Below are 23,963 nucleotides of genomic sequence, written 5' to 3'. Positions count from 1 at the left end.
TCTCTAATGTCATCTTGTTTGTTTAATCCGTACCCAGCAAGTACAAAGCCTATTCTGGCCATGTGTCATACTGTATGTACAGAATAGTTCCAACATGTTACTCTTTTGATGGATTAAACACGCAAGATGCAACAAGCCCCAGTGAGCTCTAGAGCAGTGGTTCTCAACTGGTCAGGCCTCGGGACCCACTTTTTACTTGGTCAATACATCGCAACCCAACATTTTGAAGCACTCAAATCTATTCAACAAAATATCGTGCTGTAATATATATATATACGCTTTTGAGCATACAATATTAATAAAAGTGAAGTACAGTGCATATATCCCTTATATCCCTTCACAGAACTAAAGTATGCTTTTAAAAAAGGTTTAATGAGATGATGGAATCAAAGCTGAACTATATAAAAAGGCACACATGCTGAAACCCAACCCCAGCAGGGGGGTCTGGGGGGATTCTCCCCCAGGCGATTTTTAGAAATACTAACAAACTACGCATTCTGGTACACTCTGAGAAGAAAATAGGGCCTTCAAAATAAAGGTTTGACTTTTTCCCCAAAAAAAAAAAAAATCCAATTCTTTTTTTCCAACTTTTTTTTCTTCACTCACACATCCGCGACCCACCAGTTGAGAACCACTGCTCTAGAGGTTCTGCTACCTAGATTTTATAACTTTGAGTCAGGCTAGCAGTTTCCCCCGACTTCCATTCTTTATGCTAAGCTAAGCTAACTACCTCCTTGCCACACAGACACAAAAAAATGTTGAACTACTTGTTGAAGCATCAGAGGTTTAAGTTTGTCTTCTTCGCTCCTCCCAGGCGTGGCGGTCCGGTCAGCAGCTTCTCCTCCAACCGCTCGGGCCGCCGCAACCTCAACCTGGACGGAGCCTCCGTCGACATGTCGGACGACGACGCCGACAGCCGCGCTGGAGACTTCAACGACACGCAACCCACCAACGCCGAGTAAACACAGAAACACAGAGACCCTCTCATTCCTCGCCCCCCCCTGGCCTCTTCACTCACCTCCACCTCACCACCTGCGCTTAGTTCTCCCCCCAGATAGATCCATGGCGTCACCATCCTCTTCCTCACTTCAAACCCCTGACTGGACAGACGGTTGGAGCGATGATTTTTGGTCACGCTGGGTGGAGTCCGCCTGTCAGCCCTTTTTGTATCGGTTAACACTGCAGGGAAAATCCATCGCCCTCCCCTGACCCCACGCCTCCAGTCCTGGAGGGTCTCAGGGGCCACGGACAACTCTGCCTTACTCCGTTCTCCTCCGGCAAGCTGCCAGTCCTGGCTCGTCTCTCGGCCATGTATCATCTCAGCGTCACGACGAAACACTCATCCCATCATCAGGCCCGAAGTTATCTGCTTATTGAGAAATGAAGCTTAGGTGCAAAGTGCTTTTTATATGAAACAGTAGGTGGAGGCTGTGTACACACATTAAGTATGTAACGTATGTGAACGCACCCCATACTGGAAATGTAGGACTTCAACGAAGCGTGTTTCACTCTGGTGTTTTAAGTGTTCTGCTCACTAGTTGTGTAAAAGCCATCTTTCCCCACTCACTCCCTCCTCTCAGTCCAAGGTCAGCGTGTCCTTGGGTCGCCTCACCGGCTGCTTTTGTTGCATGAATTTCCTTCTGATGACCGGACAGCGTCTACAGGAACAGCACACACCTCGGGACATGCAATAGAAGAGAGCCGACTCTAAATTGTAAGTGTATTACTGTGAGAAAGTGTTTGTTGCTTCATCTCAACTTTTAACGAAAGAATGTGTCGCTGGGTTTTAACTAGAAATCTCATAACTCATAGGGGTTAACACATTCTGTATTATACTCTAATGTGGATGGTGAGAAAGATGCTGGAAAATGCACGGAAATATATTTAAAATTTTAACTGGAAACAGAACAAAAAACGCTCTTACTGGAAGCACTAAAGAGGCTAAACAGGTGGTTTGATTAGACCGTTTGAAACGTAGTGAGAATATATTCAGAGTTCGTGCCGGGCCCCAGTTTGGACTCACTCAATCAAACTACAGAGCTGAAGCATGAGTTTTTCTGTAAAAGAATTACCTGCCAATCTTTTAAGGATTTGAATTACCTTCAGTCTTTCCAAAGACTAATGTCAATATGGATGAAAGAAATAACAAAGAAATTCAATTGAACAGTTTTAACTGTTTTCCCCAAGTTGGGTCTGCAACAAATTATGTTATATTTTTTCATATTAAATTAAATTGTTTTATATTTTCATACATCCTTGTGAAGTTCAAAAAGACATGCAGACTTGCAGTGTGGATAGAACATTTGGAAACAAATTGAAACGCTCCATGAGATGCATTCCTTTGGATTCGATCCATCAATAAACCGTATTCATCTTTTATTCAAGTTTATCTTTCTAGGGACTTCGAGGACTCATCCATGCTGCTAAAAAGTTTAAAGAAAACATTTGTTTGTGTGACAGACAGAATATTTTTCCTCCAGTTAGAAGTCTCTTTGGGATTTTAGGAGTGCTCTTAGGGATTGATCTGTAATAACTTTTCAGAAAAACGCTCCACTCTGTGCCTCAAATGTAACGTGACCTGATACCAACAAACATGGACTGCTGTATGCCATGGTTCTGAGTTGAAGCCTCCATACTCCTGACAGCCCTGATACATTAAGCACTTAGTACCCACAGGTGATGAACGGCTGAAAAATTGTGTTACTCTTAATTAACAGTTAAACCACTACAGTGTAAAAAACACCCATATTCATCCATCAACCTTAGTTTCTTTATCATGAGTCAGCAGATTAGGATGGTTGTCGACAGCGGACTTCTCTGCCCTTCTCCTAAACAGTATGTTTCTTTAAGAGTGCCTTAGACACTAAATAGGAACATAGCAGTGATTTCAGTACAGAAAGATTAAACAGGTAAACCAATGAAAACTTCAACGATTAAACTTTTTTCTTTCTTTTGTATTTTTGCTGTGCTTCATATCATACCCGCTGTGTACCTCCGTGTTCATAATAAACTCCTAGCTTCAGTGTTTAGGTCAGATCAGTATTACAGTATCTTTACAGTGAGCAGCAGCTGGATTCCCCAATGACTTCTGCACTGAGATTTAAAGTAACCTCTCAGTGCTGAAGTCATTGAAGGGAAGTGACGCTCTGCACAGGATATTGGTTATTTGGTTTAAAGCTTTAACATTCACAAGTAGTTAACTCGTTTTTATTTTATCATTATTATTATTATTATTATCCAGCTGGCTGTTGACAACCAGGCATCCAATTGCAAATACTCCCATCATTTTATTTCTTGTATACCTGTATTTCTAGACGGTAATTTTTTCGTTCTGTTTGTTTTGTAAAAGGAAAATAAAGCATATTCATTGTAGCCGTGACTGAGCTGTTTTGTTTGGGGGAGGGGAAGGGGGGGTTTATAGTTAATAGTATGTTGAAAAAGTTATTTTATAAAATGTCAAAAAATATAAAAAGTAATAGTATAGTATAGTATGTCGGCAATATGAAGAAAGAGTCATAGTATTGTATGTCAAAAACATTTATGAAAATAATTCATAGTATATGTCGAAAATAGGAAGAAAAAGTTATAGTATGGTATGTTGAAAAAATATGAAAACATCAGAAATATGAAAGGTGGTCATATGCTATGTAAAAAAAATAATGAAATAAATCATAGCATAGTATGTCCTAAAAATATCATGAAAGAAAGTCATAGTCTAAATATAGCGTGTCGAAAAATAGGACAAATGTATATAATAGTATGTTGAAGATATCATGAAAAAGTGGACACATATCAAAGATGGTAATATAATAAATCAAAAATATGAAAAATGTCATAGAATAGTCTGTCGAAAATATGAGGCAAAAGTCTCAGTAAAGTTTATTGAAAAATGTAATAATATTTAGCAAAGTAGCCTATGTCGAAAATATGAAAAAAGTTAGAATATAGGCTATGAAAGCCATTGTAAAGTATGTCAAAAGCAAAAACATTAAAGTAAAATGAATGACTAATACTCACATGTTTCTTGTGCATACACAGGGAGAGTTCGTCCAAAGAAAGGAGAAAAAGTCGTCATGAAAACCACCTGTTTTGTTTAATTTAATAATTGACACACAAAATAATCTACAAAAGACCAAATTAATTAACCAGTTAACCACAAAATGTCATTTTATCCTCCGGACCCCCAAAGAAAGCACAATTTATAAGATGTCACCCACTGCTCCAGTCACATGACTTCACAATGACATGAAGGACCACACGTTGACACTGGTGGGTTTACATTTTGGGGGAAAATGTCAGAAAAATCAAACACACACACACACACTGACCGGCAGCACCCCATCTAAACAGTGAGCTACAGAACAATCTTTGGCGCCATCCCGGTGCCGCCGGTCAGTCAGACCCACATGGAGGAGGAACTAGTGGAGGACAGTGAAAGACTCAGGAAGAACAGTTTTGTTAACGGAGGTATTCAGCAGAGGGAAGGAATCTCTACAGCTGTGTTCAGACAGAAAGGAAAGGGAATTTTAGCTTTAGCATTTCTGTTTTTTCTAAACGGACAACGTTAGCCATTTAGTAACGGACACAGCAACAGTTTCTGTGGGGTGTGGCGCTAGGCTCAACCTCCGAACTCATTAAAAACTCTTAATTATCCCGTGTCTCTTTTTTTCTAGTAGGTTTATAAAAGCTAAGGGGCTACATTAGATAAAAACAATACATAAATAACCCGTAATTCGAGTTGGGAGTGTTCACACATTATTCCAAGTTGTGGCTGCAAGGGCTTAAAAGGCTTAATTAGCTTTTCGCGTTGTGAATATGTAGCGTACCCTTTAAAATAAAATGAATGGATTATATTTGAGATTTCTTTTGATGCAACAGCCAGGAAAGACACATTTGCAGCAATACTTGATATCTGAAGGCGGAGTTTATATATCAGCTGATATGAAAAACAATTTCAACTTGGCCATTTGAAACATATTCCTGAAGACCTCTCACAATGTTTTCCTAAAAAATTGGTTTGACGGCCAAGCGCCAAAGTGACTATTTTTCTTGTCAGTTCTCAACCTATTCTGGTTTACTTGTGGATTACAGTCATGTGGTAAACCTGGCAAAACTAGACTTTGTGTAGACGAATGTATCTGCCCCAAAACTATTTATGTAAACGTACAACATTTACATTTCTCTTTAGCAACCAAGGTTATCGTAATGCCTCTAAACTGGAATGGAATCACACTTAAATTGACTTTCTAAAATGTGCTTCCCATGCTGTCTGAACACACAAAGGAGTCTTTAGTGAAATAATAACATCTACAAACATTCACAACTCCAGAAATGCACTGACAAGTTGAGTTGAGGTTGAAAGCCAAGCGACGACTTGCACTATTGCATTGAGCGTGTTACAGTCCTGCATAGATATTCTTATTTTATCGATACAAACTAAGGCGTTGTGTTATATTAAGTTGATTTGAGTCAATAAGCAGAAAAAGTAAATAAAATAATCTTAACTCACAAAAACTAAAACAATTCAAGTAGGCTACAATCGTGACGTATCCCGCCCCCCTAATCCCTCCCCCCTCTCTCACAGGCGGCTTCAAAACTCTTTCAATTCAAGTCTTTTTTCCAGAAAAGGTCCAGTGTGATGAAACAGCACCAAAAACACACTGAGCGAGAGAGGGGCGTCCGACTCGCTCATTCTTGTCAGAAGGGGAAACATGTCTTTACCATTCATACAGGATCATCTGGAAACAGTATATTGTGTTTTTTTCTGTACATACACACATTCAAATCAACTGCTTTCTCTCTCTCACTCACGCTATTACATGTTTTTGTCCCTGTGTAAATTACAAATAATTTATTAATATTAATTTAAGCTACTACTTAACAGTCATTTGTGGGAGCAGAGGTGACCAACGATAACATTTCTACACACAATGATTCCCACATCGGAGACGAAAAGACAGAAGAATTAAAAAATCATTATTCTGTTTTTTTTTGTTTTTTTGTTTTAACTGCAAGAACAAGAGTCCTGTGTTTCCACATAAGCTTAAATACAAATTATATTACATAGCGTAGTAGTACTCTCATCTGTATCACCACCTCGCTCACACATTCCACAGTGATCAAGGTCGGTCATATGTAAACATGTTGACAAAAAAATAAAAATAAGCAGAATAAAAATAAAAGTGTTCTCGTCATTCACTCTGTCTTGTTCTCATACCCGGTTCATTAGAAAACAGTTAAATTAATTCGTCATTGTAGCGAGGATTCTCCTTTAGGTCCGTTTTAAGAGGCGGTGTAGCCCCGCCCCCTCACTCAACATCACCACGTCAGTCAATCAAAGGTTCCTATTGGTGGATGTGTCCAGGAGGCTGTGATGTCACCCCGCTGGTGTCCGCCTCCTGAGCTGTTATTGGTCAGTGGGATTTCCTCTTCATGTCTCCGCCCTGGCTTTGGTTCGCATCTGAGTGGAGAGGATGGAGACTATTTAACAACTTTGACTCATCATTGGACAGCCTTCTGTACCAAGTTTAATATTGACCCGCTCTGTGTGGATTTAAGATGCTCCTTATAGTGTTACATTAGATACACATACAATAAAAGGTCTGCCCATTTAACTTGGTATGTCAGGGGGTGCCTTACTTCCTGCGTCACACAAGTTGTAGTCTGTTTGATTCAGTTGTCGTTTCCTTTGGGAAGGCTAGTAGAAATCCTCTCCCAACTGGTTGTTTTCTTTAAAGCTAATCTTTGACTATTTTTTGGATCGATGATTTACAAAGATACATGTGTATTATGTATTGTTATATAATGTTGTTACTTCTACTACTGGAACGGCTTAAACTGTGACCAGACTTCCCTGCAGAATTTAAAAAGACATTTACCTGACGGGCGATATTTGACCATCATATGGTTTCACTGAAAAACTAAATTGTTCTAAATTATTTTTGACATTTACATTGAGAGGCAACAAATAATCTGACCGACTATAACCCATACTTTGACACTGAGTCCAACTTTTGTTTGTTTTCTTACAAAGGTGCATGCAGGTTATTATATCGAGAGACACCGGGCATGCTGAAGAGTTTACTGATACGTCCTGCAAAACCACACTCATCGTCCTTTACCCTGAAAGCCTCTTCCTCAAAGTTTTACAAGACCTAGAAACCTTATTTTGTTCATAAACTTTAGTGTCAAACTAAATTAATTCTAGTATTTAATTTAAGTTAGTCACAGGGTGAAGAACTGTGTTAAAATGTTTGTCTACAGATTTAGACGTTGGGATGGTTCTTTGCCACGTGTGCCATAAGTATCCAGGTGACCTGCAGTCTCCGTTTACAGCTGTAAACACAGACTGCATTCAGACACAGATAAATCCATACTGTAGTTGATTGATGGTGGACAGTAGAGATAATCTGGCAAAAACGGAATTGTCACTGTGCATTCTGCAGGCAAATGAAACAACAATATAAATCTAAATATCTTTATAGCATGCAACTACTGTGTTACAACCACAGGAGCAAACCAGAAACATGCTAAACATAAAATATACTGAAGCAAGCAGAAAGATACAGAGCAGCCAAGCAGAGGACGACAGGTCGGCCTGACACAGACGGGGGGGGGGGGGGAGAGAGAGAGAGAGGAGGAAGAGGGGGAGGAGGAGTGCAAATTACCTGAGAAAGCAAGTTGCAAGTGAGGAGGTAGGGCAGCCTGCGACCCTGACTGGAGACTCTTATACAGATCTGAGGAGAGATGGAGGGAAGATGAGAGGGGAGAAGGCAACAAAAAAGGGGCAACATGAGTAAAATGTGTAGTGAAGGGGGGGGGGGGCCAACAAAAAAGGGAGATGATCAAAGTGAGGGGGCAGTGTGGAACAAAAGGTTGAGATGACAGACACAAAAGATGAGGAGAACAAAGGAGGGAGACGTTTGTAAACAAAATGGAGACCATGGAGAGGTGGAGCTGCTGCTTCAGTGGGAGCGCACACACATAAATAGACGTTTACAAATCTAGATGCATCACTTTCTCAGTCCGTTCTGCAGCCTATATAAATAATGATTAATAACGATTTGAGGAAAATATCAGTATAAGTTTTATATATTGTTACTCCTTTCTTGTTTCTCTTGATCGATGTTAAGCGACACAATGCTTCTGCAGGTTGTGTGTCCCCTCACCCATTAGGTCGCTCTGTGCTAGTGTGTATCCTGAGTTGGAGCTGGGGACTGATCCCATGCCGGCGGCCCCCGGGACCCCAGGGCTGAAGTTGAGCAGCGGGGGGAACTGGAAGGGCTGCGAGAGGTGCACCAGGCCGCCCAACATCCCGAAGCCCAGAGACAGAGGGGAGGGGCCGCCCAGGAGGGGGGAGCCTACTGTGGAAACCTGCAGAGACACAGCGCAGGGAGAGAGATCAACAGTCATGTATATATTTCCATTTATTTAGAACCGTCCATGATGTGTAAAGCGTGAAGCTGCATATAAAACATTTGTTTGCCCAAAAGACACTAACCAGGACTATTATCATAAAAAATAATGTCCTACAATATTGCATATTCAACTATAAAAAGTGTTTACCTACAGTTAATAAATCCAGAAAAAAGAGGTAACATGAATTTGAGTTTGATCTCGTGATATTAAAGCATGGACTAAACACTCAAAGAAATGGCGCTTTACTGCAATTGCTCCAAAATGAATCCTTATGTCTTTTTAAATGCAGTTTAGTCTCTAGAATTCAATTTAAAAAAGACATAATTAAAATATTTTCATTGATTAAACGCTATAAACCGAGCTATTCCGCTAGTGTCTAATGATGAAAGGAGGAAGATGTAAACATGCAAACCATGTACTATGTAGCTACATACTTCTGAGACATTATATGACCTTAAAGGTGGGGTAGGTAATTCACTTCAGAAACACTTTTTGTTATATTCCATGGAATGCTCTTAACATCCCGATAGCAATGAATATATGAAATGCTTTGACAATAAATACATTAAAAAAAATGTCATCTGTGGAAGCCGTGGTGCTTTAAAAAGCACGACCAATCATCTGAGCCGGCCCGGCTAAAATAACTGGATGGCCTTTCATCTGTGCACAAACTTATCTTGTGCCCTCATTGGTCATGTGCGCGTTCGTGTGTGTTGGAGGAGGGGCTCTGTAAGGAAGTCTGAAGGAAGGGGCAGATTTTTTTCGGCTGCGTACTTTCAAATTCTAGCGCACTCGAGCTGGTTTCTCCATTCTTACCTACCCTACCTTTAACAAAAGCAAACTCAAACATAAAAGACTCTTAATAAACTAAATCTAATAAACACACTCTAAAAACTAACCTAATATAAATTGAAGAGTAAAAACAAAAAACTATTAGAATTTAAAACTAATGAACCTTAAACCGACCTGTGGGAGGTGTGACGTTGTGGAGGATGAGGCCAAAGTGGCCCAGCTGTTTAATGCCTTTGGGCTCTGGTTAGCCCCGCCCACTACCCTCTGCCTCTGCGCGTGATTGGCTGAGACTGAGGGTGCAGAAGACAGTTGAGTTTTGTCAGCCCGGCTGCAGACGGCTGATATCACTCCCTTGTTGATGACGGAGTTGTTGTTGATGCTACTGTTACTGGTGGTGGGCAGAGCTTTCTGTCCTCTGGCGAAGCTGTAGGTACTCTGCGGCGGCTTCACCTGCACCCCCCCGCCCCCCGATACACTGAAGGGGGGCCGGAACGCTTTGGGGGTTTTGAGGGAGAACTGGTGTTGTTGCTGTTGGCTGGAGATCATCTGATGAGAGAGCAGGTGTGAGGGCGAGGACGACGGGGAGGGGGAGGAGGAGGGAGGGGGGGTCGGCGCCGGAGGCCGAGGGGTGAGCTTGATGATGTGGGAGGAGTTGCTGCTGTGGGATGACTTGGTGAGCGTGGCCTGCATGGGCGTGATGAAGTTAGCCTGGTGGTGGTGGTGTGTGTGGAGTTTACCTTGAGAGGAGGAGTGTGAGGAATGGGAGGGGGAGGGGGATGGGGATGGGGAGGAAACCACCAGAGAGGGAGGGCAGAAGGACTGCAGGCCGGGGTGGGAGGTGGAGTTTGAGCGAGACATTGAGGAGGGGGAGGAGGAAGGCGTGGCGCTGCCGTTGCTGCTGATGGTTTTGCTCTTGGCCAGTCCTCCCAGAGCTCCCAGCAGCCCCCCCGGGCCCACAAAGGCCTTCTGATGGGGGGGCAGCAGAGGGGAAGCCGTGGGAGGGGGCCGCTGCTTTGGAGGCGAAGGGGACGGGTGAGGATGCATCTTGCCGTTCCCGCCCATCACCAAGCCTGTCCTGTGATTGGGCGTTGCCATAGTGAGGAGTCTCTGAGGCTGCGATTGGCCCATAGAGGCAGATCCTTTGATCAGGCCGTAGGGTCCCTCTGCAGTCCGTGAGGCCAGCGACAGGCCGGCTGCCTGCACTCGAGCCAAGCAGGAAACAGCGGGAGACGAGGAAGAGGAGGAAGAGGAGGTAGAATAGGCGGTTGGTAGCGTTGTTGTTGTTGTTGGCAGGTTCCCAGCAGCTGCCAGCGGAGAGGGCTCCCCCCTCGACAGGGAATGAAGCTGCGTTGTGGAGGCGATGGAGGCAGAGAGCTGAGAGGCCGAGGGATAGTGAGGAGTGACGGGGGGAGGGGAGGAGGTGGGCATCTGGAGGGGCGGGGGGGGACAGAGGGCTGTCTGAGAAGCCCAGGCCCTTCGAGGCGTTGCTGAGGAGGGCCAGAGCGTGGGAGATGGAGTCCAGCGAGGGAGCGGTCAGATCCTCATCCAGCGAGTCCGACAGACAGATGGGCTCCGGGGGCGAGCAGGAGGCCGGTTTCCGGTGTGAGGTCAGAGCGGAGGTGTGCAGAGACGAGGTGGAGGTCATGCTGAGAGGGGGTTTGTGGATCCAGAGACCCTCCTACAGAACAGAAGACATGGAAAAGTGTCAGTACCTCAGAGGCAGACAGAACCAGGACTTCATAATGTTAAAACAAACTCAAAAACAGACATTATACTAGGGATGGGATGTTATCATAGATCACAACTAAAAACACTCATTATAAATTATTCTGGTGGATTTCAAATATCAAGATAATTATGAATATCCTTACATGAGTGACTTGAAAAAGCTGTCTTGCTCTCTTTCGTGGGAAAGAGGTTAAAAAAAACCTAATTTTTGATGTTGGTTATTCCAGTATGTTTCAGTACCATTTAAGAGTAGGGCAGCATACTTGTTGATTATCATGGGGATGGTGAATTGCAATTATAAGGGATAATCGTGACATGAAATTGTGTTGGCCTATGCCTCCATTGCCTAAATTGCAACATCTAAGCAGAGCAACAAATAAATCCAGTTCCTGTCACTGTTAAAGGTTGCAATTGTGTTGCAGATATAGATCTAAGTGGGTGTTAAATTCTTGCAGCCTTCATTTAATAGGAAGGCTTTTAATGTGATTTTCTGGTGACTGTATCTTAACATTCATCATGCTTTATGTAACATTATTTCTTTCCAACAGGACTCTGCTGTGGAAATAATACTCAATTTACTATGTGAGCTGTAGTGGGTTTCTTTTACCCAGCTAAGACCCCTGGTTATTGTGTGAATTACACATTTTATAACCACCGTTAAAGGTGGGGTAGGTAAGTTTGAGAAACCGGCTCGAGATCGCTAGAATTTGAAAATACACAACCGGAGAAAATCTGCCACTTCCTTATAGAGCCCCTCCTCCAACACACACGAACGCGCACATGACCAATGAGGGCACGAGATAAGTTTGTGCACAGATGGAAGGCTGACAGGCAGGTAGGCCATCCAGTTATTTTAGCTGGGCCGGCTAAAATGATTGGTCGTACTTTTTACAGTACTACGGCTTCCACAGATGAACATTTTTTTATGGATTTTTTGTCAAAGCACTTAAGATATTCATTGCTATCGGGATGTTAAGAGCATTCCATGGAATATAACAAAAAGTGTATCTCGAGCCGGTTTCTCAAACTTACCTACCTCACCTTTAAGCATAGTAATAATAATAATTAGGGCTGTCAGTCGATTAAAATATTTAATCGCATGATGTCCATAGTTAATCGCGATTAATCGCAAATTAATCGCACATTTTTTATCTGTTCTAAATGTACCTTAGAGGAATATTTTTCAAGTTTTTAATACTCTTATCAACATATGAGTGGACAAATATGCTTTATGCAAATGTTTGTTTTTTATCATTGGAACAATGACAAATATTCTCCTGAATATTCTCAACACAACAACCTGGAACCTCTCTCTCTCTCTCTTAGACTCTCTCCCAACCCTGTCTACTTCTTTGCACTGAGCCAGTTGCTCAAACAGACAAGCCTGTTTACAGTTGTCGGCGAAATGCCGCTCCTCTGTCTTCATCTTCAGTCAAAGCATGAGACTGAAGTTCCCACCTAGGGTCAAAATAATGCGCTGTGATGTGCAGTCGATACGTTGGATGCGATCCGAATGATCTAACGCAGCCCCTCGTCCTCCACAATGTTAAGCTGTAGCCACCCATTTAGCTATCGCTGCTGTTAAAAACACCTTTTTTGGTATCCATATGTCTCGCTAGAATCTCCCACCATCCAACTAACAACAACAACAACGTCAAGCCTTTGGGCTCTGAAACTAAGGGGCGGGCCGAGGACAAATACACATGCGTTAATCGTACGTTAAAATAATTAGTGGCGTTAAAAAAAAACGAGCGTTAGCGCGTTAACTTGACAGCCCTAATAATAATATAAAAGAAGAATTGTTCTTCCATGTTTATCAGTCATGTTAAATTAAATGAATACTAAACAGCAGATCTGTTTTCACAACTGAGCAGATGACATCTCATGAGTAAAGTATATTATATTGTTGCTTCATGCTAGAATGCACTTTGGCAAAAGGGTTATGATCCAATTAACGTTGTGGGTTGAAAATAAATCTGTACTAAAACAAAACTCAGTTTAGATATTATACAGTATATGATCATGGCTGTCACTCACCTTGGCTTTGGCCCTGGGCCCAGGCACCATTCTCCTCTTGACTCTGTATAGAAACATGAAAGCAAATGCTTAGCCTTTAATATTTACATTTAGCATTTAAGCTTAGTCTCAGAGAAAATAATCGAGAAGTTACCGTTACTGAGCTGTGTGAAATAAATCCATACTTACAGGTTTCCAGTGAGGTGACTGTGAACAGCAAGACTCTCCTTTAGCAGAATCCTGAGCAGAAGAAACAAACAGTGATAAGAACATTTTCTCTGAAAGTGTATATATATATATATATATATTTAGATACACAAGTTTGTTAGTAGAGATTAAAAAAAACTGCCATGGAACTCATTTTACCACCCGATAAACCATTTTGCACATCTCAACCAACATATTATTCTGTTTACATTCATCTTTATACATTTTTAATTATTTCTCTGAACTGAGGTGATTGTACGGTGTTTGTTTTATTAATAAACTCTCCTGCATATACTCATTTTGTTGCTTTTGTTGTCTTTTTTTTAACATGTAACTTCATCGCTTTTAAAATATCTTCTAGTTTACGCAGTGGAATTCGGTGTAATGTAGATTAATGTGCTTTCAAATAAAGACATGATTACATTCAGGCAAAACAAATGGCTGCTATTTATAACAACCTGTGTTCAATGGAAAATGTCCATGAACTCACCAGCAGACTAACCTAATTATTCTCTCATCTGAAAATATAGCTCCATCTGTTGGCATCCTTCTCACCAACACAAACCTTTTTAATCTTTAATGGGGTTTTTTAACTTAATTATAGTATTGAGGTTAACTTCATTGGTCGGGTCCTGGAGAATTTACAGCTGTCTTATCAATATGAAGGAATTTGTTCAACAAATTAAAGCTAAGCACAAAAACAAGAACACACACACACACACAGACCTGGCTTGCATCCAGCCCTTGGGCCATAGTGGTTTGACCTCGTTCTCTAAGAAGGCCTTGAGGTAGTCCTCCACAGACAGAGAGCACTGGTTCTCCATCTCGTAGCAGCTCAGCTTCACTCGCACCAGGCTGCACAGCAGGTTCCTGCACAAACACAAAGGCTCATTTCAACGCCAATTATTCACTATTCAAACCTAAATAAGGCTGCAGGTGTTGAGCACATAATGGCAGAGGAGACTGTTATTCTTCAGGAGTCAGAGGTAATTATGAACTCTTAAAACCCATTGCTGAACATTTGGAAGCTGTTATAAAAATGAATGAGGAGTGAAAAGCTTTCTCAGGGTTTTTGTAATTTCACAAGGACACTAATTCTTTGCTCAAGGTTTCTACATTTGTGCCAGCATACAATTCAAGGCTTTCATATGTACATTTAAAGGAGAATTTGATATTTCACAAACTCAGTTTGCAGGTCTTGAGTAATTTTGCATATGTGGAAAAAGTTGTGGCTCAAACAGTTTTCCCACTGCATGTTGAGGGACTATTTACCTAAATAAACCTAAAAGTTCCTCACAGCTGAAAATATTTATGACTATTTTGCCATTTTCCTTACGTCATTCATTCATTTTCAAAACCTACAATGTATTAGTTTTCTCCATCCGAACCACACTAACAATCTTAAAAGCCTACGCTCAGTTAGCTAGATCAGACACATATACTGGAGATAAGCACGGAAGGTAGAAATGTAAGGAATAGCCTTATACCTTAAGAAAAACGATCAAAGACACTAAGTCAAACCTGCAGCCACACAAACTGCAGCATGCCATCCAGCCAGCTCTTACAGCAGCACGCTTATGAATCATTACCTGAGCTTGTCATCCCAGAAAAACTTCTTCCGTGGGCCCATCACCCTTTTCCCAGGCTTTTCTTCATCTTCCTCCTCTGAGCCGTTCTTTTCCCCTTCTCCTGACTGCTGCCTGTAGGACAGACAAACACACACGCAGTCAGTGGTATGTAAATGTACGAGCACACTTTTACAAACAAGCAGCATGAATTCACTTTATTCTATGACCTCTGCAGTGATTACTGTGATCTTAAAAGTTTATGGTCCGAGCATCGAGTTACAGGAAAATGATGAAGACACTTGGCTGTCAGCTAAAATGTTATGTAATCTGTTCTTTAAAGCAAAGTAGGGCCCTGTGATATCCACGACGCAGAAAACACAAACAGAGTTGCAGAACTAGATCCTGAAAAGTGAGTGTACTGTAAGCTGAATGAACAGGAAATAACTATACTGCTTTGTTTTGGTGTCATTTAAGTGCACGCTGCTTCTCTCCTCTGCTTAAGTGTCTTAGTGGCTCAGCTCATACACACACACACACACAAGTGCATCAGAGAAAAAACTAAAGAAGAATCCAAACCGATTTTAAGGGCCTTAGCAAAGCTATTCAGTAAACAAATAACTTTTTACCACCCAATCAAAAATGATAAAGCTGAACAGATATAAGGGTTTGAGGTCAAATGATCTGTTATTTACCTGCCTGTCTTCTGAAACAAACAAAAACAGATGTACTTACTTTGCAACCTTGGCCATGCAGTCCATGTTGTATCTGGCTATCTGCTCTGGCATCGAGCTACACACTGCCAGCTTCAGCTTCAACAGCGGCGTCCGTAGGCGATCGTCCTGAGGGACACAGAAAGGGAGGTTGAGTTAAGAACCGAGGCCAAAACAGAGGAACAGGAATAAAAGAGGTCGGAGTGAGGAGGGAAGAGAAAACAGATAAAGAAGAAACAGATAAACAAATGAGAAAAAAAGAGAAGGGCATGTGGGAGTGTTGATCCATTTCATGAACAAAGCTACTTTAATGTTGCGTGACAAAAGACTAGAATATAGAGGATCAGTTTAAGACAACAGGAGCTGAAGAAAGCAGCGCCAATGCTCAAAGATAATGCCTAAAAAGAGCAGTGAGCTAGAAGGAAGCACTTGGAATATGTTGTTGCTTATAAATGAATAGTCACAGATCACGAGACTACAACAAAGCTAGTTATTTGTTACGGTTTTGTTCATGAATCTGGCTTTTGATGATCACAGAGTAATCAAAGAGGAAGCTGTGGGAAAGACATTTTCAAATGGGATCCGAGATCAGTTACTTTGGGGATTTCTCACTTCCTCCACAGATAAGCCTCACTCACCTGGATGTTGAGACTGAGCTTCTTCAGGCGTTTGAGGAGGGCTTCTTTGTTGCACGGCACAAATGCCTCCATGTGCGAGTAGATGCCGAGGCGCACCTCGGGAGGCTGCTCCTGGACCTGCAGCTCAATGCTGAGAGGATGAGAGAAAGAAGAAGAAAGAAATCACAATTGAGATACAGGATGGACAGTTATGGCAAAGGAGAGGCAGATGGTAGGATACAGAGAGTCAGAATAAACAAGAGATGGGAGATGAAAGAAATGGATGGAGAAGAGTGGACACACTGAGGGGGTGGTGAAAGTAAGAGAGAGGTATGGAAATGAGAAGCATGACATTAACACACAAAATGAGAGACTGAAGGAAAAACAAAACACTTAAAAAAGACAGCCGGAGAGGTGGCGAGGGAAATGGTCTGAAACTGAGTGAGAAACACTGGAGGAGAGGAGGAGAGGAGGAGAGTGAGCTGGCATTTAGCTGAGGGTGATTTAAAAGCTGTCCTACTCACTCCAGGAGAATGTTATTCATGTCCAAGGTGAAGAATTTCTTCCTGCCCTCTTGATCAAACTGCAGCGAGGCCTGTGGGAGAAATGTTGAGTCAGCACACTGTACCAGCACTCTTTCATACAGAACAAATATATATAAATGCATAGACATATATCTGTGATGCTGTGCCCTGAGGACTGTTCTAAAGACACAAACAGTTTCTCCTCTACCTGATGCTGTTTTTCATATGACTCTCATTTGAACAATTATCTTCTAAGGATGATTTAACACTTGTTGAATTTGTTTGCCCATTCATTTGAAAGCTCCGAAATAGCACTATATATGCTCTATTGCTCTGTGTTGCTCTGTACAGCTGCCACACAACATTTGAATGAATTCTTGGTTCCTTCCATTTTCATTCAAAGTTAAACTTCCTTTAATTATTTCTAGAAAACCTCTTACTAATGTTGAACCTCTCAAGATTTCTGAATACCTATGCTGATTTTGAAAGCAACAAAAAAAATGTATGGTCCTTAATGTATTTATCTTCCCATCTACTTGGCTCTTTCTGCCTCTCTTTAAACTTTACCAACATCTAGAAAAACAGGTCCCTGCTATGGATTGACTTTGTGGCTGTGAGATATAAAAGGCAAGAAGAAAATAAGAACTTCTTCAGAGTCAGTTCTGCCCAGCCCCACTGTTTTCGTTACATAAAAAGCTTCAAGGTTCAGCCTGGAGCTATGTTTCTCCAATGCTTTAGAATAGACTATTCTCGTTGGACTAAACAATCACAATAAACATTTTGTATCACTTCCTGAGCTAACGGGCATTTGTGTTAAACTTCAGTGAGGAGAATTCACAGGTAATTGCAGCTGCCCACAGACAGGCTAGAGTTGACTCACCGCCCGCAAGTCCTCGATGCGTTTAATAAGAGGAGCAGGCAGTCCATCCGGCAGCGGAGGAGGAGAAAACAGACCGCTTGAGGAACCCGGGCCTCGCCCCTGGCCCCCACCTCCTGCTGCTGCTGCTGCTGGTTTAGGACCAGGAACCCCGACTCCCAGAACGCCATTCTCCCGGGCTGCAGACATGGCGTGCTGCTGGTCAGAATCCAACACGCTGAAGTCCAGGTCGCCTAAGAGATCCTGCAGCTCCTTCTCATTGGCCGAGCCCAGCAGTGACATCACGGCGGGGTCCGAGGTGAGGTCTGCCAGTGAGAAGTCGCTGCCGGCTGTGTTGTGGGTGGAGTTCGAGGCCAACAGGTGGTTAGTTGAGTTGATGGAGGGTGGCTTGTTAGCCACACCTCCTGCCAGGCCGGGGTGAGCCACGTTCGGGTTGATTTTCATCATGTCCTCCTTCTCCCGGGTGAAGCGGCGGAGCATGGCCGCCAGGTACAGCGAGTCCTTCATCAGCTTCTTCCTCTTCTTCTTCTCAGGCCGCTGGAGGGTGAGGTCTGTGACTCTGTTGGAGGAAAGAACAGTGATGCCTTTTTTTAGCAAAATGCTTCTGATGTTGTAAATGTAGCCTTTTTGTCTAAGGCTATCTAGGGAAAAAAGTATCCACATGTGTAGGACTGCTCGGTAAGCTCTGATTGGTTGACTAAATCACCATAAACTGGCACAAAAGAGTTTGAGATTGACATTTTAATAAGGCAACAAAGACAACTTCAATTAAATTGAAGAGGGAAAGAGACGTGGGTGGCTGAAGGTAAAAAGTGCAGGATAATGAATAAATTAAACTCATGCTACATAAAAGAAATTTCAGTGGCAAACTGAGGCATCGACACACGCTGTCAGAGACGACTTTGAAACGTTGGAAGAGGTACTGTGGGGATTCTGCAGGATTAACCTGCTGTCTGCTCTGAAAGATCTGACACACAGACTCATATATAACATCATCTGTTTCATAATGGCACAATAGCAATAGCTACTGCTATTTTTGGACATTATTTTCAGAGTGGCGGCATTATGGAGTATTAAGCCTATCTGAGCGTGCAGTGTTTTCTGGAAGGTGGCTGGCTGTCACAGTCAGCATCCCTTCCTCATGATAGATGTATGAGAGAGGATCCGCACAAAAGCACAGGACTATAATGTCACACAGGGTGGTGGATTATTAGCACGGAGGCGACCGGACAAAATGCGTCATCACATATTCACTGTGGCCAACAATCCATGGGTGTCCAAAAGGTCAACTTTTCCAGCTAAGGAGAACAACTAATCCATTTACACAACAGGGTGTGTGTGACAGAGACAGTGCAGCTTGTGGAGGTTCACATGATACATTCACATATATTCGGCTGATTAATAAACATAAACCAACAAATTATAAATCGCAGGAATATTATACCGCCATGATTCTCACCCTTGTTTAGGTAGTTTGTTCTTCTTCTGGTTCTTCTCTTCTGAACTGTCCACTTCCTTCTTTTTCCTCTTCTTGATTAAATTCTCGTTGTTGTCGTTAGTCTTCTGAAATAAGAGCACAGCAAGCCATGGATAAATAATGATGTATTCCTGCATCTTTACGAGTTTTAGTTCAACATTGGAAATGAGTATTATCCTTGACATCTCTTATAGTATTATGTCATTTCTGTTTCTGACTGTGTCAAATCCACATATTTGCAGGCTTGAAAGTAACTTTCAGACACTGAATAATTAATAATACATTCTTTGTGTTATGGACATGTTATGTTAGTCTCACCTTGCCCTCCTCTCCCTCAGAGTCGGAGGCAGCTCTGAACTGCAGCGTGCCAGTGTTGATGTAAAAGCCCCCCAGCTTTGTGGTCAAAGAGGCAGGAACCAGCTCATCATACTGAGAGAAAAACACAGAAGTTGAAGGATAAGATCACATGAATCTAGAAAAAAACCTAGATCGTATTACAAACAAAAGCGAATGACGTGATAATGTTTCTTGTTAAGATTAAAATGAAATAGCACAGGCTCTTCTGTTGGTCAGTGAAAATTCATGACTTGTTGGTCACAAAAAAAACCCAAAGAGAAACAAAAATCACAATCCCTCCAAGACACAGATGAAAGTATTTTTCATCAGAGACTGAGAGCATATCAAAACTAAAGGAAAAAAGTATCAAACAGGCACTGCCAATTTATGGGTGCAGAGAGGACAGTTATCAAAACAAAACAAATATCATATTATATGGCAGAGACTCGATACAAGAGCATAATTCCAGCTATTACAGTCAGACAGAGTGATATCCTCAGTATAATACTGCGTAACAAACACTGTCCAACCTCAACAATGACATATCCCTTTGAGGACACAAGCCGCACGTACGTATTCATGAGTCATGAGGATGGTTTTAGACCGTAGTCACAGATTGCTTGTATGAAGGGACAAGCGGCTATCTTTAGAAGTGCCACTGAATGCACTGTATTGGAGCGACAAGCCACGAAATAATTATTTAACCACAGGGGAATAACAACAAGACCGCAAATCAGGAATGTGACGAGGACAGCAGGTTAAATCAGCAAGGGAGAAAATAAAAACAATGTGCAATGGTGCAACTATAAAGACTTAAGAGAGACGTCTGACTAAATAAAAGTGTCATCCCCAGAAAACAAAACCGCAGGTGAAAAATCACCTCATTATTAATAAAGTGAGGAGCACTTACAGCTTCTGAGTTGTCAATAAAGGGGTCTGCGTCGTCGTAGCCAAAGCCTATATCAATCAAATCTTGCATTCTGTCCTTCTTCTTCTTCTTTTCCTCATTACCCTGAAAAATTATTAAAAAGTATAATGTTATTTTAAGTTTTAGATGACATAAAAAAACGTTTTGTTGTTTTTAAATGGCTATTTAAGTACATAAACCCAAATCAGAAATATATAAGCTGACTGATGGGCTTGTTAAAAGGATATACTTATTGGCCGGTAGTGTACCCGAAGATCAGTATAAAAAAATAGCAGAAACAGAAACTTTCTATAACAGTCATATTTAACTCCGCTGCTAACCATGTGTTTCCCTTTCTTCCTGTTTCTCACAGCCGAACAACTGTTGAGCTAAGATTTTTAGCCATATGAATTACATTTACCATGACACTGGTTTTCCTCCTCAAAGACCATTGAAAAGTAGTTTTTTAAACTGCAAACCATCTCTGTCGTCTCAGTTTATGCATGTGGTCATCAACCAAATATATCCTCATCTGATTGTTTAACTAAACTAAATATCTGCAAGGTTATAATGCTAAAAATATCAAATTAGAAACACTCACGTATTTATTTTCCAACTTTTTTGCCAGGGCCTCGACCTGCAGCCGCACTCTCTCGTCATCGTTGAAGGGGTCGTTGGGATTGTTGGCAGAAGTCAAACTTTGAGTTGTCTTTTTTGCCTGGAAAATAAAGTGAAACTTAATATAAATAATCAAATGTCAGAGCAATGATTAGACAGTTTCACTGCATCTCACTCTATAACGCAACCTGACTATGTTATAACCTCAAATAAAAGATAAGTACAATCAGTTAAATATCCCTCACAGTCAGAGGTGGGAGAAGTACTCTTCTTGTACTTAAGTAAAGGTAGAAGTACCATCATTTAGGAATACTTTGTTAAAAGTGAAAGGCCTGCCTTCAACATGTTACTCAAAATATATTTAAAGTACCAAAAGTACTCATTATGCTGATTGATCCCTTTCAGAATAATACGATATATTTTGATTATAATTATTGGTGCATTAATGTGTTTATCAAAGCTGGTAAAGGTGCAGCTAGTTTGAATGACTTTGTATACTGCAGGGTAGCTTGTGAATTTACTCCAGGTGTAACTAAAGTCTTATGTAGTAGAGTAAAAGTACACGATTTACCTCTGAATTGTAGTGAAGTAGAAGTACAAAGTAGCAAACAAATGAAATACTCAAGTTAAGTACCTCAAAAGTACCTCAAAATTGTACAAAAAGTAAAGTAATTGAGTAAATCTACTTAGTTACTTTACACCACTGATCTCAGTAATCGCAACAATCATAACATATGCCAAACATGGCGCTGGTATAGCCAGAATTAGAATTATGAAATCCTATTCTGTTTTGCAAACTTTTTCTCATCCAATTCCCACTCATGTAAACCATAATAATAGCAACAGAATCCATCATCCCAGATTGCACAGATTCAAAATGAGGCAAGCTCCTCTCTGACATTTGCCTTCCTCCCATGCTACATCCTGGTACTTCCATCAGCAATGCTCTATCATCTATCTATCACCCGCAGCCAGAGGGCCAAACTGCATGTGGCATTTCCAAGTGCTGTAATGGCTGTGTGACTGGGCTGTTGCTGGGCAAGTCTGAGTGAATAGGACACAGGTAGCAGCACAAGATAAGCTTCATCTCTACATGTTTAAAAAGACGAGTTCCCTCGATGAAAAAAAGCTACAATGTGATGGTAGAGCGCCGCTGAAGTTGGAAAGCACAGAGTGGACAGGCTGGTCAAATAACTGCGCTGTCTTTTGTGTAGAGTCGCACTAATGGTCAGTTTCAGCCACGCTAGTCCACAGAAGGACAAGGTGCACTTCCCCCCTCTCACTCAGCAATGACAAGTCCACACAAACACTTGCCAAGAGCAAATAAAATGAACCCCAGCTCCAGTACCAGCCGGCCTGGTGATGTTGGTCAGAGATCCTACCTGGCGGTTTTGGATGAGTTCTCCATAATTAAACTCGGCGGAGGAGCGGTCGTCAGGCTCGGGTAGGGACAGGTTGAGCCGCACCGTCACCCTCTTCTCGGCTACAGCCGTGTCCCCATCGCAGGTTTGGCCGAGACGCCCGTTGCTGGCAGCACCCCCTGCCCCGGTCGCTGCCTCGACCTCCCCGGCTTCACCGAAGTTGAAGTCGGCCTCATCCTCCAACCGCCGTTTCCTAGACTCCGCGGCCGCTCCAGCTGCGAAGGCCGAGAGGGTGACAAATTGCACTTTTCTCGGTTCGGCCATTTGGATGAGCTGCCTGCCTGAGCCTCGCTCCGGACAGACAGCGACAGCGAGGAGAAGAGCTACTTCGCGAAACTACTCCAAATTGGAGGGTGGAGGACGGTTTCGCGAAGCCCCGACAGCTGCTCGGTGCCTAGACGGACGTTAGGGCCTCCTCCGCACCATACGCAATGAACTCCAGGGGTTGTGACGGCGGGGGAAAAGTTGTTTCTACGGCAGCTACTTGCATCCTCAATTTGCTATGGGACCGAGACATTCACAGGAGCCATCTTGGGTTTCGGGAGTAAATAAAATATCAGAAGAGAGGGGTCGCTGCGCCTGCGCTTACGCACAAAGCGGAAGCACCGTGGCACAGGGGGTTCGTCACGTCCAATCAACGCGTGCCCCGATCCTAGACCCGCCTCTGTCACAACAGGCGATAATAACAACACTGACAGTACTATAATGACCTTTAAATAGTGTCTAAGTGAAGGACAGGCTGTGGGATATAGCCTCACCCCACATGCTGTGTGATTACAAAAGTATCATATAACAGCTTCATCTCAATAATCACAATCCACAGCTTTCGGTTGAAGCCTTTCTTTCTGTCTATTCAGGAAAATGCTGAATTGTGCATTTTTCTAAAGCACACCCTCAAACATCAAATCCTAAACGGAAGAAAGCAAGCCAGATGGTTGGCTGTCTCAGTTAACCAGCACAAAACAGCTGATTCATTTACAGCCACTACTAACCACCTGTTGATATTCAGTTTATGATACCAACATGTTTCCCTATGACAATAAACTAATTTAAATGTGACATTGATGCTTTTATTTATTTGTTGAACTTCTGTTGCAGAAACCATGAGTGGATTAACCAGTTGGAAAAGGCAAAGTTTGGTCTGTAGCCCCTATTAATGCCACACCTAACACATGTGGCCGATCCTTACACATTTGCAATTGAAAGAGCTTTTTAGAGAAAAACCAAACACAACTGCAATGTTGTCTGAAAACTATTTGCATCCACATTAGGACAGTTTTGCGGAGACCTCTTTGTCACAATACAACACCCAAACTAAATAAAATAAATGCTACATCTCCTCTTCCTTGTCATCTTTTCAATGGCTACCAACAAAAGTGCATCAGTGTAGATCTTTCTGGAGCATAATTCACATTTTATTCTCATGTTTTTGCAATTTTGAGCAGCTTCTTCGGCTACCTTGTGCAATGCAGAATAAGAAAAGTGTAATTTAACAACAGCGTTGTTTAGTTTGAGTATTTACTCCTTTTACAATACATTCATTTATATATATTTGCTCTTGATAATCCTAAAAGTGTATTGTTGTCTTGCACCGGTTCCTTTTCCACCCTTGCTTAACAGTATACAAATTGTTTTATTATTTCCTGTTCATTTCTGATCAGCAAATAGTTTTTTTAATTGCTTATTGGTAGAACTTTGTAAAGCAAGTTACTTTAGTGATACAACTCAATCACTGACAAGAACAACA

At 41.9% G+C, this 23,963-nt stretch overlaps 2 protein-coding genes across 6 annotated transcripts in view; one reads left to right on the top strand and one right to left on the bottom strand.

Moving 5' to 3' along the window:
- LOC117481588 (myosin-10) overlaps positions 1 to 3,379 on the top strand; it is a 56,610-nt gene extending 53,231 nt beyond the window's left edge. For all 5 annotated transcript variants that reach the window (XM_034129328.1, XM_034129325.1, XM_034129326.1 and 2 more), the window contains one exon: positions 815 to 3,379. In XM_034129328.1, the coding sequence (XP_033985219.1) occupies positions 815 to 962 (148 nt within the window). In that variant the 3' untranslated portion in view covers positions 963 to 3,379. The remainder of the gene's footprint in view (positions 1 to 814) is intronic.
- Positions 3,380 to 4,071: 692 nt separating this feature from the next.
- Positions 4,072 to 23,535, bottom strand: ubn2a (ubinuclein 2a). The gene is given in 18 exon segments (XM_034129329.1): positions 4,072 to 6,460; positions 7,668 to 7,736; positions 8,169 to 8,373; positions 9,385 to 10,653; positions 10,655 to 10,888; positions 12,976 to 13,018; positions 13,144 to 13,194; positions 13,888 to 14,031; positions 14,751 to 14,861; positions 15,462 to 15,568; positions 16,078 to 16,207; positions 16,581 to 16,651; positions 17,461 to 18,016; positions 18,917 to 19,020; positions 19,253 to 19,363; positions 20,181 to 20,282; positions 20,779 to 20,895; positions 22,178 to 23,535. Coding segments are annotated over 18 exon segments (3,774 nt in total). The 5' UTR covers positions 22,481 to 23,535; the 3' UTR covers positions 4,072 to 6,413.
- Between the last annotated feature and the right edge of the window lie 428 nt (positions 23,536 to 23,963).

This window comes from Trematomus bernacchii, unplaced genomic scaffold (assembly GCF_902827165.1).
Source record: "Trematomus bernacchii unplaced genomic scaffold, fTreBer1.1, whole genome shotgun sequence".
Taxonomy (NCBI): Eukaryota; Metazoa; Chordata; class Actinopteri; order Perciformes; family Nototheniidae; genus Trematomus; species Trematomus bernacchii.
This window is presented reverse-complemented; position numbering and strand designations above follow the sequence as displayed.